A 17,648-nucleotide genomic window follows, 5' to 3' on the forward strand; every position below is an offset into this window, starting at 1 on the left:
TCTGCCCTTTGGCAGAAGCTGACGGGTTTTGCCTTGTTACGCTCTATCTGGGAAGGCACTGCCCCCTCCCACCACTGGGTGCCTTGTGATAACCGAGGCCCCCGGGTGCACGTACGCGCGTGTGTATTTCCTGCTCTGACCCGTCTGCTCTGTGGCCCCACAGGAGGACGCTGGCCGCTGGCTCCTCTGCCTACCTGTGGAGACCCCCCAGCCGAAGCTCCAGCATGAGCAGCGTGGTGAGCAACTACCTGCAGGTAATGCCAGAAAGGCTGGGGACTTCCTCCCTACCGTGTCAGCCAGCGTATGTCCTTGCTGCTTACAATGGGTGGGGGGGGGGGGGGCTGTTCTCATGTTCTCAGACACCTTTTGTTCCAGCCAGAGCCACGTAAACCCTCAGTTACACCCTCTGCTTCCTACAGTCCAGGTTTTTATAACCCAAGAGAATTTAGGCCTTTTGGAGGTTAGATTTTGTTAGGAGCTTTTAAAGTATCTTTTTTTTTTTTTTAATATTTATTTATTTATTTTTGGAAGAGCATGAGCTGGGGAGGGGCAGAGAGAGAGGGACACAGAATCCGAAGCAGGCTCCAGGCTCCGAGCTGTCAGCACAGAGCCCGACGTGGGGCTCGAACCCACGAACCGTGACATGATAACCTGAGCCGAAGTCGGACGCTTAAACCGACTGAGCCACCCAAGGTGCCCCGAAGCAGTTTGGCACTTGGGTTAAAAGCAGCTGACTGTCCCCCGTGAGTTGTGTGACCCTGGGCAGACCACTCACCCTCTTGAAACCTCAGCTGTCTCATCTAGAAAATGGGGGCATGAAAGTCATCGTAGCTCACGAGGTGATGTTGCGGACTGAGTGACGGAGTGCACGCACAGTGCTTCCGGGCTTGACATAGACCAGTGAGTGCTCAGTCGGTGTTCGTGGGCGGGGTTAATTTTGTTAACTGTGTTAGAAAGTGAATGTATCATAGCTGCATGTAGTTCTATAGGAAAGAGCAGTGCAGTTAAAAACAAGATGTAAAAAATAGGAAAAGCATTAAGACTGGCGAATAAATGGAGCTTTAACTCTGTTTTGTGGTTGAATCACAACAGGAGTTGTAGGTCTGGAGCAGCGGGTGGACAATAATTTGAATGTAACTTAACGAATCTAAGCACCAGTGTCCATTACGCTCCCAAAGCTACAAGAGGCTGGATGGGACACGCGGGTTCCGAGGCCCCGGGCGGAGCTCACGTGTGTGGGTTGTGCCTTTAGGATGCGCCCTGACCTCCTGCAGCTCGTGCTTCCAGCCCTTTGGCCAGCTCGATAGACCAGCCTTACGTCCCGTGATTGCCGTATTTTGGTCTCTGTTCTCATCAAACTCGAGCGCTTTTCCCAGGAGCCGCGTAGCTTCCGTGCCAAAGCCACTTGTGTTCTCTTTCTCCTCCCCAGACTCAGGAGACGGCCTCCAGCTTTGACCTGAGCGGCCCCTTACACAGCGAGGCGCTGGAGGGCTTCGACGAGATGCGCCTGGAGCTGGACCAGCTGGAGGTGCGGGAGAAGCAGCTGCAGGAGCAGGTGCACCAGCTGGACACAGAGAACCAGGAGCTGAGGGCGACCGTCAGCCTGCAGGGGGAGCAGCTGCAGACGGAGAGGGAGAGGGGCCGCGCCGCGGCTGAGGACAACGCCCGCCTCACTCGCCTGGTGGCCGAGCTCCAGAAGCAGTGGGAGGTCACCCAGGCCACACAGAGCGCCGTGAAGGAGCTTCAGGAGTGCCTGCGGGCCCTGGAGCGGGGAGTGGCGGAGAAGGAGGAGGATTCCCACTCGGCCCTGCGGCGGCTGGAGTCCGTGCTGCAGCCTCTGGCCCGGGAGCTCGAGGCCGCGTGGGGCTCGCCGGACAGGAAGAACCCGCGGTCGGCAGAGCAGGAGGCAGGTTCGGTGCCTGCTCCGGTGCCGGACTCACCGGGGCGGCGGAAGCCCCTCCCCGGGGACCCGGCGCCGGAGACCCCGGAGACCCAGGAGCTGGGGGAGAAGCTTCGGGCCCTGGAGAGAGAGCACGCCAAGGTCCAGGAGCTCAGCAGGCAGCAGAGCGCCCAGCTGGGGCAGCTGGCCGAGGAGCTGCGGCTGAAGGAGGAGGCCCGGGCCGGCCTGGAGCACCGGCTGGAGGAGCTGGCCGGGAAGGGGCAGGAGGCCACCCGGCTGCGGCGACAGCTGCACGAGGCCCTCGCCCACCTGAGCTCCCTGGAGGAGGAGCTGGCAGAGGTGAGGCAGGAGGAGCGGCAGCGGCGACAGGAGAAGGAGTTGCTGGAGCAGGAGGCCGGGGCTCTGGCGCGGCAGCTGCGGGTCCTGGAGGCCCAGCTGGCGCAGCTGAGCCAGCACGTGGGTGACCTGGAGGAGCAGAGGCGGCAGCTCGCCCGGGACAGAGACCACCTGAGCCAGAAGGTGGGGGCGCTGGAGCGGCTGGCCGAGCAGCCGGGGCCCCCGGGCGCCACCCCGCGGCAGGCCTCCGGGGGGCCGGAGGAGGGGCAGCGCAGCCCACAGGAGGGCCAGACAGGTGGCCCCGAGACGCCAGGGAGCGGACGGGAGGAGAGGCTCCAGCAGGCCGACGGGGAGCTGAAGAAGGAGCTGCAGAAAGCACTGGAGCGCAACCAGCTCCTCGAGGGCAAGCTGCAGGCCCTGCAGGCCGACTACCGGGCGCTGCAGCAGCGGGAGGCGGCCATCCGGAGCTCCCTGGCCTCCCTGGAGGCTGAGCAGGCCAGCATCCGGCGCATGGGAGACCAGATGGAGGCGAGCCTCCTGGCCGTGAGGAAGGCCAAGGAGACCATGAGGGCCCACGCGGCGGAGAAGGAGGCCGCCCTGCGGAGCAAGGAGGCCGAGTGCCAGCAGCTGCAGGAGGCAGCGGGGCAGTGCCGGCAGCGGGCAGAGGCCCAGGAAAGGGAGCTCAAGGCTCTTGAGAGCCAGTGCCAGCGGCAGACCCAGCTGATCGAGACCCTCCGTGCAGAGAAAGGCCAGCAGGGGCTCGGCCCCCCCGAAGGCACCGCCCCCCGGGAGCCGGGGGCCCAGCTGGCCCCGAGTCGGGCAGAGCCGGAGGCCCGGCAGGGGGAGGCGGGGGTGCCAGACCTTCAGGCCGAGCTCCAGGCAGCCCTGGGTGACCGGGAGAAGGCCCAGAGCCAGCTGAGTGTGGCCGAGGCCGCTCTGAGGGAGCACAGGGCCCTCGTGCAGCGGCTGCAGGAGCAGAACGAGGCCCTCAAGAAGGCCCGCGGTCGGGAGCCGCCGCAGGGCTCGGGGCACGAAGGGGCGCTGCGGGAGGACAGGGCCGAGGAGGAGCAGTCCCAGGCAGGACACGGCTCCCGGGAAGCCCCGCTGGGACAGGCCGAGCCGCGGGAGCAGCTGCCCGGGGCCAGCGCAGACACAGCCGAGCCCCACGGCCACCGCTGCACTCAGCGCGTGGAGAAACAGCAGGCGGAGGAGGCCCTGGCCCGCGCCGTCCAGGAGCTCCGTGACGCCAGAGAGGCGGCCTCACGGGAGCGGGAGGGCCTGGAGCACCGAGTGGCTGGGCTGCAGCGAGAGAAGGACAGCTTGCAGGAGAGGCTGAAGGTGGCCGAGGAGGCGGCCGGCTCCTTGCCCGGCCTGCAGGCCCAGCTGGCCCAGGCCGAGCAGCGGGCGCAGAGCCTCCAGGAGGCCGCACGCGAGGAGCTCAGCGCTCTCAAGTTCCAGCTGAGCACCGAGATCATGGACCACCAGAGCAGACTGAAGGTAGTCCCGGCCTCGACCCCCGCTGCGGCGGGGCCCGACGGGCCCACGAGAGGATAGGACGCGTCTGCAGCCATGTGGCACGCGACGGCCTAAGAACGTACCGGGCAGCCGGGCAGACATGGCTAGGCCACAGCACCCTTCCCCCGCCCCCCCGCACTGACACTTCAGGGCACGTGTCCAGAGCAACGCCCCAGCCCAGAAGTCTAAACCCAAGGTGGTTGCAGACACGTTTGGCTCACACGGAGTGGCTTTTTAAAATTAGTAGCCAGCATTTAAAGAGCAAGATGTTTACAAATTCAGTCTGGGGGCTTCCTTTGAAATCTCAGAAGATCTCAGAGACTGTGCCCTCCTTGCCACCCGGCAGCAGTCGCCAGGAGCTGGGTGGTGGCTGCCCCCTTTCAAGGACACACGCACCCTTTGGTGTTTTCCTTACACTCGTTTAGGTACTTGCCCAGCCCCTCTGGGCCTGTGAGTTTGAGACCCTTGCCCTGGCCTCTAGACCCTACTGCAGGCACCAGCACTTCCCGCCTGCGAGCCCTGTCCCTGGGTTTTCTGGCCCTTCACGTGCCATCCTGATGACAGGCGCCGTGGTAAGAAACTGGCTCAGTTTGTCACAAAGCCCTTGGGATAGACAGCGGGCTCCCACGTGCCTTCGGGACTGCACAGAGAAAAAGGGTTAAGAGTGGCTACGACCCAGGAGCCACTGCTGGATGGCCGTGGGGTTTGGGCTTCCAAACTTGCTCGTTTGCACCGAGGTCTGTGCTCACTCCCAGACACAGATGTGCCTCCCGCGCTGTGTCACCCATCCTGTGCTGCTCCGTGTGGCTCATGGGGCACTTTTTTCCTTGCAGAAATTAAACCCTAAGTTTGAGGACCAAACTCAGTTTCTTAGTAAGCTTGAAAGGATGTTGTCACCAGTGGAGCCCAAAGCTTACTGAGTTTGGTGCAGAAGAGAGGGGTAGCTTGTTTTTACCCATTCGGGGGAATGGGGCTGTGGGGGGGGGGGGGGGGTCTCCGTATGTCAGGACCCGACTTTGACGACCCCTCTCTCATCATCTCCAGGCTGCCAGTGAAGACTGCGGGAGCCTCAGGGCCCAGCTTGAGGAGCGAGACCGGCAGCTGCAGGCCGCCGAGGAGGCTACGGAGAGTCTGAAGGTAGGCCCCGGGGAGTGTGCTGACCAGCGGCCCGGGAGCCTGGGGTGCCCACCTCTGCCCGGTCGTTCCCACCCCAGTGTGTGCGCCTGTCAGGGAACAGGGCCCGGCATGCTTTCCACTGGACCCGTTAGGAGGGCCGCCCGCAAGGCTCCCAGTTCCCGAGCCGGAGCTCCCGTCCGTACGGCCCTGTAGGCATCCTGAGTGTGCACCGCAGCCTTCTACCTCCTGGACCCCTGGCTGGGGCTGCCAGCTGTGGTTTCCAGCCAGCCCTATGGAAAGGAAACAGACTGTGCTCCTCAGCCGTCTCTGCAGGCGTCTCTTGAGCCGGTGGTTCTGAACCGAGGGGGAGCCCTGCCCCCAGCCACCCCTCCGAGATTCGGATTCCTGCGGCCCCCCCCAAGCACCCCAACCCCTTGCAATTAATACTCGGGGGCTAGAATTACAAACAGGAGTGTGTCACGCCCCGCCAGCACAGACCAAAGGTTCTTGGCCTCTTGAACTTAAAACCCCCTCCAGTTAAAAGAGACCCAACCAGATGGGGCGGAGAGCCAGGTCCCTTCCCGGCCTGCCGAGAGGGCTCTTGTTAAGACACTCTTGCTAAGCGTCTTCTCCTCGATGTCCTGTGCCAGGCCACCCGGGCAGAGCTGGGAGAGAAGCTGAACTGCACCAGCAAGCGTCTCGCAGAGTGCCAGGCCGCCCTGCGGAAGAAGGACGAGGAGGGGGCTGTCCTGCGCGAGAGCTTGGACAGGTTAGTTACACGGTCCGCCCGCACAGCCAGTGGTGGGGGCTTCGGGGAAGGAGGGCTTTGGTGCAGTCACATAGAAGCGCGGCCGCTCGCATCGGGTGAAAGAAGACCTTTTCCAAGAAAAGCCACAGGCTCGGAAGGGGCTTTGCCAGAAGCGTACCCCGGAGGGCCGGCGGCGTCCAACAGCACGTAGGTGATGGCGACAGGAGCGCAGGCCAGACCGTTTGGCTCGAGTCTGTTTCCCTGACAACTGCCCCACCAAAGTACTCGGACAGATAGCTCTGCGTCTGGTCTCGTGTTAGGGTACTGGCGTGTGTGTGTGTGTGCGTGTGTGCGTGCTTCCCCACTACGAGCTGTGACTCGAGCTCTTCCTCGTTTCTTTTGTGAAATGAGAGTCTGCAGGTTGGGGGTTGGGGAAGCCTTCCGGGCACCTGCCGAGGGTGAGTGAGTGTGCCCGGCACCAGGCCGGCTTGTCTTCCTGCAGACTCTTGCCGCTGCGTCTGTGTCTGTCCATGGTGCTGCCACCCTCCATCATGACTGTTCTAACCTTGGAGGGTGGCCCTACTTGTGCAGCCCCGAGGCCGCCCCGAGCCTCCTCACTTTCAGGCGATGGGGGGGGGGGGGGTGGGGGGGTGGGGGCTGGGGTTGGGCATCATTTGGTGATGAGGCCAAGCCAGTCCTGCCGGGGATGCTGGGTCCCAGTTACCTGGGTGCCCCCAGTGAAGACTGGCACCCCGCACTGTCCTGAGGCTTTCCATTCTCTGCCCGTCCCTCATCGCCTCCCACCGCCCGGCTTCTGAGGTGGGCCCAGGCCCAGGGTGAGATCTAGAGCACGCTGGGTGTTCAGTAACCCGGATGTACATCTCTTCCCATCTGACTCCTCCAGAGTTCAGACCCCGTAGGGCTCCTGCTGCCCAGTCGTGTTCACGCGGTGATAAAAGTAGCAAGAACCTCCTAAGCTGGTGGCATTTAAAAAAAAAAAAAATGCTGTAACAATGCTTGTTTGTAAGATCTCAGAGTAGTTGTTAGCTGCTCAAAGTCGCATAATCCGCCTGCCCAGGATTGGATTTTACTTTACTCATTGGGTGGGTGTGTGTGTGTGTGTGTGTGTGTGTGCGCACGTGTGTGTGCACACGTGCGCACACCCACGGGGTCATTTTGGTGGACGGTGTCTAGTAAACCACTCCCCGACAGCTTTATACTGGCCGTGGGAAGACTGGATTAGATAGAGATTAATTAGCCTCTGCAGAGCCCTCTGTCTCGTGGAGCTTCTGTGAATGCCTTGCCAGGCCTGGGGGTTTGTAGCACATCCCTGGGAAACCACTGCCCTCGGGGCCAGGTGAGCCGCAGGTGGGGCGGGCAGGGCCAGGAGGACCGTGATTTGGCACCACGGAGACGAGGGGACAGAGCTCCTGAGGCCTCCGGGCCGTCGGGTCAGCACCTGGCATTGCCCGTCGAGTGCCCACTGTGTGCCCAGCACCCGCCCCGTGCACAGAGCCCCAAAGACACCTGGGAGATGGGTCCTCGTCCGCATGGTCACCTCCAGGGAGCTACTCCTGTGTTCTTTCTGTCCCGACTCTGTTTTCCTCTTGCAAACCCCCCCAGCCCCAGCCCATGAACCATACCCATGGGGCTTCTCTCATAACCTCAGTGCGGCCTGAAAACCAATTGGGTGGAGTTAACTCAGCTGAGGTGCTCCCAGCAGCCTGAGGTCACCTGCCCTCCCCGAATGTCCATTGTATTGGCTGCAGGGGCTCGTGTGTGAAGAGTCTGGGTGTGCGAGGGGGGTTTTGAAGGCCAGGAGGGTACGTAACCTGCGAGCGGGTGGTACCAAGGGGCGCCCCCACCGTGAGGGGGAAAGGCTTGGAGGATGGCGGGAGCCCTCGTTAGAGGGCTGGGTTAGCCCGGAGGCCTGGGGGAAGCCGGAAGTAGGGGCCACTCAGTAAACTCCCCACCCCTCCACCAGGACCCAGAAGGAACTCGAAAAGGCCACGACAAAAATCCAGGAGTATTACAACAGACTCTGCCAGGAGGTGACGAACCGGGAGAAGAATGACCAGAAGATGCTCGCGGACCTGGATGACCTGAATAGAACCAAGCAGTACCTGGAGGAGAGGCTGATCGAGCTGCTCAGGTGAGAGCGTGGGGCGAGCAGCTGTCTGCCCCTCCCTCCCCCCGCCCCGAGCTGGGTTTCTCTGTAAAGAAAGGTAGCTGTTCTTGAAAGGTCTGTTCGCCGGAAGGGGGCCCGTGTCCGTCTGTGCTGTGTTGTTAAGGCCTCCCACACGGACAGGGGCTGCTTGGGCCCTCGGCAGCCTCGTACGAGCGGATTTCACCGTTCCCACCAGGGCTCAGCTGAGTCTGTGTTGCCACACTGCCGGGGAATCATTTCTCAAGTCTCTGTGTGCGTAGCCACGAGCGTGACGACAAGTGCCGTCTCGTATCCCGAGGAATCTCTCCATCCCCTCGCCCCTCTTTCACGAGCCCTTTTCCCCTTCTCCTCCGTCCCACCTTTCCCCAGTGCCGGGCCTCCCAAACCCCTACACCTGCAGGCGCCATCGGAAGTGTGTGAGCCGGGCCGGCTGGGCCCTCGGAACCCGGAGGACACACGTGCTCTGCTCCTGCTGCTTGGTGCCGCACAGGCATCGGGCCCGGCTTGCCGCACACATCGCCTCCCCTCTGAAGAAAAGGTGCAAGTCTGGACTTGCACGTGAAACTGGCCTGACTTTTCAAGTTGGCGAGAGGGGTTCGAAGCCGTTTTTTTTCTTGTTTATATCTTTCTGTTTTCTTAAGTTTATTTACTTATGTCGAGAGACAGAAAGGGCGAGACCGCACGAGCTGGGGAGGGGCAGAGAGAGGGAGAGAGAATCTCAAGCAGGCCCCACGCTATCAGCGCAGAGCCCGACGGGGGGCCTGATCTCACGAACCACGAGATCATGACCTGAGCCGAAACCAAGAGTCGGAAGACGCTCAACCAACTGGGACACCCAGGCGCCCCTAAAGTCTTAACTTTCTCATATGGAAATTTGCAGATGTACAGCAACAGGCCAGCACAGTGCACCCCAAGTACCTGCCCCCTGCTTCAGCGTCCTTCACCTCGCGGCCAGTCTTGTTTCATCCAGAGACCTGCTGTGTCCCTCACCCCCCCCCCAGATTATTTTGATGCAGATTCCAGATATATTATTTCATCTCCAAATGTTTCAGTACGTGCTTCTCTTAAGACAAGGACTCTCCATTTTGTGCCACCACGGTGTCATCGCCGTGCTTAAAAATTAACCGTGGTTCCCAATATCATTAAGCATCTAGTCAGTTTCGTGTTTTTCCTATTGTTTTTTCCTTACATTTTTTTCTAATGAGGATCTGGATCCATACGTTGCATGGCGAGATGTTAGATCTCTCTTACTTAGTCTGATTTGGCCACTGTGTCTCTAACTTTTTCTTCACAATTTACTTTTGAGGAAGCTAGGTCTTTCGTCCGGTAGAGTTTCCCACAGCCTGGATTTTGCCAGTTGTGTCTCCATGGCACCACGTAACATGTTCTCCCAATCTTTGTTATTTCTTGTGAATTGTTAGCCGAAACCAGAGCCGTGATTCTCTACCCTACGTGCACATTACAGTCCCTAGGGGAGCTGTTAAAATGATACCCACGTCCAGACCCTACCCAGTCCAACCAAACTGGAATTTCTGGGAGCAGGGCCCAGGGATCGGTGAGGCAGAGTGGAGAACCACTGCTCTACTAGAGGCTGGCTCAGACCCAGATTCAAAATGTTCTCAAGAACGCCTCATAGAATTGGTTTATAGTTTGGGTCTTTCCTTCAGGAGCCCACGTAAGATCTGATTAGCCCGTTCTTTGCGATGTTCGCAGCCTAAAAGCACTGCCTAAATCTGCCAATTCATTTGGGGTTGCAAAATGGTGACACTAAATTCCACCTGATCTGGAAGTGTAAAACCTCTGCCCACGTATCATCGATTTGCAGATTTGGGACTCAGGGTACTTACGACCTGTGAGCTCAGACATGTTCTTGAGGCGTGTGATGGAGAAGCCCGAGTCCTGACTGCGTTCCCGCATTTCAGGGAGTGGGTCCCTGGCCTCTTGGGGACAGAAGGGATGGGCTGTGGACCTGCGGGGAGGGTGATGCCGGTCCAGGGCATGAGTCTTCCTGCTTCCTGACTACAGCAGGCACCTGAAGAACCTGTCAGTTGCATGCCCTGGCTTTTGTACTTAAGGGGAGAGTCTGTGGCCTTGGAGTCCATTTCTGGTGGTGGCATCAGTTTGTCACCGGACCTCGGTGGCTCTAGTGTTACTCTTTGGGACTCAGGTGTTGTCAGGGCTGCCTTGACCTTGGGATGGTGGCCGGGGTTCCATCTAGGAAAGAACGAAACCTTCCCAGGTCAGAAGCTGTAATAGCAGCAACACGGAAACCTCTGTGCGCACCTGCCCTGTGTGTCAGGCATGTTCTGACACCTGCCAGACCTTTCTGGAAAGCCTCCCTGTGCTTCTGGTCTTGCTTCCCGGAGCGCACAGCGTCTCCCTGAGGAGTAAGGGAAAGTAACATCCCATCAGGCTTTCCGGCGAGGACGCCTTTCATCTCCAACGATTACTTGTTACTTGAGCAGACCATAAACACATAAGGGTTTCTGAATACATGTATGATTCGTGTGGGCAGTACATTCGAGGTCCTTGGGCTCGGAGGACGCCGTGTGTCCTATAATTATGACAGCCTGTGACACCTTAAACTCCAGGTGACCGTGTACAGCATCGTTTAGATCCCTGAGCAGTGTGTGGCCCGTGCGGGTGCTGGCAGCTCTTTGCGGCCACCGGCACCCCGTACGTGCATCACGGTCCCCTCTGCCCGCACACACGTGCCGTCAGCTGAGTCTGGGACCGATGCAGGGGACAGACGAGTGTTTCCAAGTGGAGTGAATCTTCCTTCCACGTCTTGGGAAATTTGCACTCGGTCTTCAGACGTGATTCCGGGATCACCCTGCTGTTGTCATGGATTCCTCTCTGATTCTGATGTGGCTCTGTCCCAGGGACAAGGATGCTCTCTGGCAAAAGTCAGACGCCCTGGAGTTCCAGCAGAAGCTCAGCGCTGAGGAGAGGTGGCTCGGGGACGCGGAGGCCAGCCACTGTCACGACTGCAAGCGGGAGTTCAGCTGGATGGTGCGGAGGCACCACTGCAGGTCAGCAGGCGGGGCGCAGGCGCCGCTGTGTGCCTGGGAGGACCATGTGGCCATCCGGTCTTCGGGGAGCCAGGCGCGGGTCCTGGCGGGCTGTGCAGGGATCCCTGAAGGGGGCAGAGGTCGGGTGCAGGGGTGCGGGCAGAGTCAAGGGGACCCATCCGGCTGTGGAGCAGCCAGAGAGCGGCAGCCTTCGGCCTCCCTCAGGCTGCGGGGACCAGAGGGAAGGCGGCGTTCCTGGAGCCCAGGGAGAGCGGGGGCTGAGGCTTTGCTGGGAGAACACAGACGGCAAAGACCCTCCTAGGGCCCGAGGAAGGGTAGGCAGAGTTATTCCTATAAATCTCAGTGGGGGCCAAGGCAGATAGAAAGTCATCAGCACGGCCCCGGGTGGGTCTGTGGCCCCTCAGAGCCTCTGAACCCCCACGTCAGTGTGTCCCAGAAGGTGGGCTCGACCACGTACCCTAGCCCCTGCCTCCCGGCACCTGGGGAAATAAAACGTCGCCTCCCAGTGGGCTTGTCAGGATGGCTTCAGCCGGCATCTCACCAAACTGACCGCGAGGCCACGTTCCTGAGTGGGGGCGGAGCCCCGCCCGAGGAGCCGTGTGGCCTCCAGAGCCCGGTTCTGGTGCCGGGCAGACCGCAAGGCCCGCGGTGCGGCGTCCTCACGGCCCGTGCTTGTTTCACCCCAGGATCTGTGGCCGCATCTTCTGTTACTACTGCTGCAACAACTACGTCCTGACCAAGCACGGCGGCAAGAAGGAGCGCTGCTGCAGGGCCTGCTTCCGCAAGTTCAGTGACGGCCCTGGCTCCCCCGACAGCGCCAGCTCGGGCACCAGCCAGGGAGAGCCCAGCCCTGCGCTGTCGCCCGCCCCAGGCCGAGCCGGGCCCCAGGCCGCCGGAGGCCAAGGTCAGGCTCCCGCCCCTGCCCTCCCCGCCCCCAGTGTGCTTAGGTGCCGCCCCTCCCCCGCCACCCCCGTGGCTGGTCAGCTTAATTCAGTGTTTTCCGGACCCGGGCGTTAGAGAGGCACCAAAAATGTATTGCGCCAATTTGAGACTTTCCGTTTTTATGTAGTTAGGATAGAAAGAGAATTGAAAGGTGAATAACTTTCTCCTGATACGATTCAGCGTTACTTAACGCGAGGTCCGTGTACTTCGTAACTCAGTGCGCTACCAGTGGGACGTCCCCCGCACCGTGGAAAATACTGCCTCCGGAGCCTCAGCCCCAAGAACCCCGCCCTCCCAGCGGAGCAGCCACGGGCCCGGAGCTGCGTGGAAACGACCACATCCTTCACCTTCTTCCTGTGGCTCGAGCCACGGCAGGCCGAGGAGGACGCGTTCTCCCGCGCCCTCTCACTGCGCTCGGGGAGAGGAAGTGGGATCCGGTTCCCTCTGCCCCTGCTCCCAGCACAGCCCCGCCGGGCGGGCCAGGCTGCCCTCTCGGCACTGCCCTGGGGATACAGACTAGCAGCGAGGCAGGCCTGACACGGCAGGGGCAGGAGCGAGCCTGGGCCCGGCTCAGGCAGCACCGTCTCCCACGGCTGGTCCCCCTGGGCTCCTCCTTGGCCTCTGCCTGGGCGCAGGTCAGCCAGCCTTCCGAGATCCCGTGAGTTCCCCTCTTGTTTAACTGGACCATCAAGGAGGTTGGCAGGCCCCGTTCTGTATATTGGGTGCGAAGAACCGCGTCGAGTTGGCAGGATGCACTGTGAACACAGCCTTCCTCAAACAGTGTCTTCCTCAAACGCGTTTTTCATTCTTTTTTATCAAGTTTTGGGAGTCCTGTATAGATTCTGGGTAGAACTTATTTAATAGATCTGTTTCACGGATACCTTTTTCCCAACCAGAAACCCGTCTTTTCACCTTTCAAAGAGCGGAAACGTTTTCCAAAACACGGAAGGTTGGAATTCTCATGAAGTCCGATCCATCAATTTTTTTTTTTGCCTTATGGATCAATTTTTTTCTTATCTTTTGGGATCATATCTATCTTTGCTTACCCTAAGGACACAAAGATCTCCTGGTTTGTTTGTTTTTCCTAGAAATTTCACGGTTTTAGGTCTGTGATCCATTCTGAATTGATTTTTGTGTATGCTACAAGCCACATGTAGAGATTCATTTTTTTGCATACGGCTGTCCAGTGTTTCCACCACCATTGGTTAACAAGTCCATTCTCATAGAACTGCCTTTGCACCATTTTCTAAAATCAGTTGCTCTTATGTATGTGGGTCTGTATCCGGACTTTCTGACTCATCCCATGTATCCATGTGCCTTCTCTTTCACCAATACCACACTGTTGAGATCACCATGGTGTTCTAATGAGTCTTCAAAGCAGGTAGAGCGGGTCCCCTCTAGTTTTGTTCTTTATCAGAGTGTTGGCTATCCTAGGTGTTTTGCATATCCATGTAAATTTTATTTTCTTTTTAACTTAAACTCCAGTTAGCTGAATAGACGTATAGGCTAGCATTGGTTTCAGGAATAGAATTTAGTGATTCATCAGTTACGTATAACACCCAGTGCTCATCCCAACAGGTGCCCTCCTTAATGCCCACCACATCCCGCCCCCACACCTCCCCTCCAGCAACCCTCAGTCTTTCTCTGTACATAAGAGTCTCTTATGGTCTGCCTCCCTCTGTGTTTTTATTTTTCCTAAGTTCATCTGTTTTGTTTCTTAAATTCCACGGATGAGTGAAATCGTATGATACTTGTCTTTCACTGACTGACTTACTTTGCTTAGCATAACGCACTCGAGTTCCTCCGTGTTGTTGCAGATGGCAAGGTTTCATTCTTTTCGATCGCCGAGTAATACCCCGCCGTATGTGTGTATACACACACGTACACACACACACACACACACACACGCATCTTCCCTATCCATTCAGCAGTCGATGGACACTTGGGCTCTTTCCGTAATGTGGCCGTCGTTGGTGGCACTGCTATAAACATTGGGGTAGATGTGCCCCTTCAAGTCGGCACTCCTATAACCTTTGGATAAATGCCCAGTAGTGTAATTGCCGAGTCATAGGGTAGTTCTGTTTTCAGCTTCTTGAGGAACCTCCATCCTGCAGAGAGGCTGCACCAGCTTGCATTCCCACCAACAGTGCAAGAGGCTTCCCCTTTCTCCGCGTCCTCACCAACAGCTGTCGTTTCCTGAGTTAATTTTAGCCATTCTGACAGGTGTGAGGTGGCATCTGTCTCATTGCGATTTTGATTTGTATTTTCCTGACGGTGAGTGATGGTGAGCATGTTTTCATGTGTCTGTTAAACTATCTGGATGTCTTCTCTGGCAAAGTGTTTCTTCATGCCTTCTGCCCGTTGCTTCACTGGATTATTTGCTTTTTGGGTGTTGAGTTTGACAAGTTCTTTATAGGTTTTGGATACTCCCCCTTTAGGAGATAGGTCGCTTGCACATATCTTCTCCCATTCATTCCATCGGTTGCCTCGTTTTGTTGGTTGTTTCCCTCACTGTAGAGAAGCTTTTTATCTTGATGAGGCCTCAATAGTTCATTTTTTGCTTTTGTTTTCCTTGCCCCTGGAGACATATCTAGTAAGAAGTTGCTGAGGCTGAGGTCAAAGAGGTTGCCGTCTGTTTTGTCCTGTGGGATTTTGATGGTTTCCTGTACCCGTGTAAATTTTAGAATTTAGTTTGTCAGCTTCTACAAGAAATCCTGCTGAAATTTTGACTGAGATGTGCTTTCTAGATCACGTCGAAGAGAACTGACATGTTAACAAAATTGAGTCTTCCAGTAAGTGAACATGTATAGCTCTCCACTTGTTTAAGTCTTCTTTGATTGCTCTCAGTGAATCTCCCTCGTTTGGGGCACCTGGTGCTCATTGTCCCTTCCTTTGTCATCCTCCTTCCTTCTCTCTACCAGCCTCAGAAGGTAGATTCAGAAGTGTGACTGGGTCTATGGAAGGAAACCAGTCTCTGGTCTCCTTCTTCAGCCTGTGTCTCAAGCCCCACGTCCTGCTGCTCTTCCTAGAGCATGGCCTGTCCCACTAGCCCTGTGGTGGAACCGGCTGGAAACTTGGAGCTCTCGTGAACTGTTCTTGCTAAACGGTCCAGGAATCTCCCCTGCCCTGACTCACAGGCAGGTGTTCCAGTGATGACAGAGGGTGGCACTGTGCCAGAGTCCCGAGGTCACTTGTTTTGATTTCTGACATTTCCTGTCTCCTTGTCTATCTGCGTTTCTTTCTGTCTTTCCTTTTTTTCTATCTTCCCTTCTGTCTGCCTTTCTTTCGCCTCAGGCCTGCCGTCACATTTTCCATGCTGTATGCAGGAGCGTGCGTGTGGGTAGGTGGCCGGCACAGGAATGTCCATACGGCGTCCCTCCTACTGAGTGGCCTGCAAAGTCAGACACAAGTCCCCCAGTCGGAAGCACAGCGGTCACTGCCACCTCGGGCAGAGGGAGGGTCTTTCCCATCCCCCAGTGGATGGAGATGCAAACACAGGATCCACACAGAATCTTGGTTTCAAAGGAGGCATAAACAAGTCGTGTCTGTGTCTTCGGGAGCAAGGACTCAGCAGCAGAGAAGTGTGTTTACTTTTCTGTTAGGTTCTTTCCTGATGAGGTTTTGACAGGTTTTTTGTTTGTTTGTTTCTGAATAAGAGGCCTCAGAGAATATGTAAGGGCTTGAATCTCTTTAAGACCCGACTGAGGAGCTTCAGAGCAATCTCTTAATTCATGTGTTCAGCTTCCCCTGTGGGCCCCACCGCTTTCTGGAATGTCTCAGCAGCCATTTCTCTCCCATCCAGACAGAGTAGCTGTGGGTTGAGCGGGCACTTAGAGCGTGTCCCGGTGGCCCATCCCGCACAGGTACAGCCCCTCGCCTCCCGGCGTCCCCTCCCCATCCTGTGCGTAACTGCGTGTGTCTCTTCTCTCCCCACCCCCTCTGTGGCCCAGGTGTAGACGCAGACTGCAGGCCGCCGGACGATGCCGCGTTTGACATCATCACCGATGAGGAGCTGTGCCAGATTCAGGAGTCGGGCTCCTCGCCTGAGACACCCACCGAAACTGACTCCCTCGACCCTAACATGCCCGAACAGTGAGTAGACCTCACCTTTACTTCCTGTGTGCTCACTGGGTGTCGGGCCCTTGTGCCTCCTGATTAAAGGACCAGGAAAGTGAGACTCTGGAAGCAGGATTGGCTGTCTTTGCTTAAGGGAAGGTGCCTCAGAACAGTGCTCGGGACAGTTCTGGAGACTGGAAGTTCCAGGTGAGGGTCCTGGGCTTGCGGACGGCCGCCCACCCACTGCCTCTTCACCCGGTTGCCCCGCCGTGCACCCCTCGTGTCTGTCTGTGTCCTGCTGGTCCGTTGGTACTTAGTCTCCACCAGTCTTCCCGTTTTTCCAGGCCAGCTGTTTTCCAACCAGGTTTGCGAGGAGAGCTTTGCAAAGGCCAATTTTTAAATAATATGAGGTAACCTCACGAAGTGCCACCATGTTTCCGTGTCAAGAGTTTATGCCAAGGGGACCCACAGGAAAAGGTCAAGCCCCCCACCCCCCACGGCAGCCCTGCTCAGCGTCTCTCAGCCCCTGGTATTGGGCTTAAATGCGGTTTCTACAGCAAAGCACAGACTGCTCAAAAGCCAAGAAAGAATTTACATGGCCCCCCCCGGGTCCAGGCATTTCTTGACCCACTTTCCCTCCAGTTAGGGAGTTTCGTGATGCACCTGGCCAATACCCACATTCACATCTCTGCCCCTCTCTTCCTGCCCAGGACTCAGAGGAGGGCTAGGATTAATCAGCCAGGATTTCTGCCGTGCAGATGTATTGAATCCTCACGGAGCACTCAGTGCAAGAAATTTTAGGCTTACGTGTATCCCTCCGCACTCCCCTGTTCTCTGACTAGAGGGTGACCAAACGCTCGTGTTGTAGCCTCATGGAGAGAGCCCACAGGATCACCCAGCCCATCAGCCCCTATGCAGTGCTGCTTCTGCGGTTTTGGGCCTTGCCTTTCCCTGCCTGGAACCCCCGCCTCCTGAAGTGCCCCTGACCCCATAGCCTGCAGTGTTCTCCCAAGGGCACTGAGCCACGGAGCCGCCATCACCTGGCAACTGTACTCCCCGCCAGGTGGGTAGGCGGTGAGGTGAGCAGGACTGGGGCCTCCAGACCTGGGAGGACGGCCTGTGGCTGTCGCCTGCAGGAGAGAGTGACCCCCCGCAGCTCCCTCTTTCCCTCGCCCCTCACCTTCCCCTTTGCCAGTAAGAACAGAAACAGAAGGCACTCTGACCGCTGACAAATACTGTGTTTCGGTCCCGGGAAATCGGGAAGTGTCCCAGGGAAAGGAAACCACCAGTGCGCTGGCCTGCGGCCCCCAGGGTGGATCTGGGCCTGGCAGTCGGGAGCCTGCGGTCCCTGCGGCCTCTGCTACTCAGCTAAGGGCCTGCACCCTCACACGCCATCTCTGTGCATCAGAGAAGACCCAAGTGTCTCTGGTAGCTTTGTCGTACGTTCTTTTTCTTCCTAAGACCGATCAGAAACGCCAGGACCCTGAAAAAGTGCGGGCGGTAAGCCTGGATTTGCGTAAGCCTCCCTGATGGGAAACTTCGAGAAAGAAATCAGCAAGTCCAAAGTAAGAAGTGATCCGGAAGGGATTGAACACCGGGTGTGTCCAAATCCACAGAGGAAAGAAGGCTGCTTGGAAGCCGTGTTGTCGAAAGCCACTCTGCCGGGCACCTTCCTGTGCCGGCCGCCTCTGTGCGTGGCCTCGCTCGGTCCCTGCCCAGCCCTCTGAGGCTTAGGGATTACGGTCCTCATTTTACAGGTAAAGCTGCTGAAGCCTCGGGAGGCCAGATAAGCCACTCCAGGGCACGGGGTTATAAGTGTCAGCACTAGTCTTTGAG

The 17,648-nt window shown here is 57.9% G+C and overlaps 1 protein-coding gene across 1 annotated transcript in view; it reads left to right on the forward strand.

Moving 5' to 3' along the window:
* FYCO1 (FYVE and coiled-coil domain autophagy adaptor 1) overlaps positions 1 to 17,648 on the forward strand; it is a 72,304-nt gene that overhangs the window by 25,969 nt on the left and 28,687 nt on the right. The window contains exons 7-14 of the mRNA XM_058727225.1: positions 164 to 254; positions 1,430 to 3,733; positions 4,796 to 4,888; positions 5,518 to 5,636; positions 7,600 to 7,767; positions 10,665 to 10,814; positions 11,501 to 11,718; positions 15,707 to 15,848. Coding sequence (XP_058583208.1) covers positions 164 to 254; positions 1,430 to 3,733; positions 4,796 to 4,888; positions 5,518 to 5,636; positions 7,600 to 7,767; positions 10,665 to 10,814; positions 11,501 to 11,718; positions 15,707 to 15,848 — 3,285 coding nt within the window. The remainder of the gene's footprint in view (positions 1 to 163; positions 255 to 1,429; positions 3,734 to 4,795; positions 4,889 to 5,517; positions 5,637 to 7,599; positions 7,768 to 10,664; positions 10,815 to 11,500; positions 11,719 to 15,706; positions 15,849 to 17,648) is intronic.

Source organism: Neofelis nebulosa, chromosome 4, assembly GCF_028018385.1.
Source record: "Neofelis nebulosa isolate mNeoNeb1 chromosome 4, mNeoNeb1.pri, whole genome shotgun sequence".
NCBI lineage: Eukaryota > Metazoa > Chordata > Mammalia > Carnivora > Felidae > Neofelis > Neofelis nebulosa.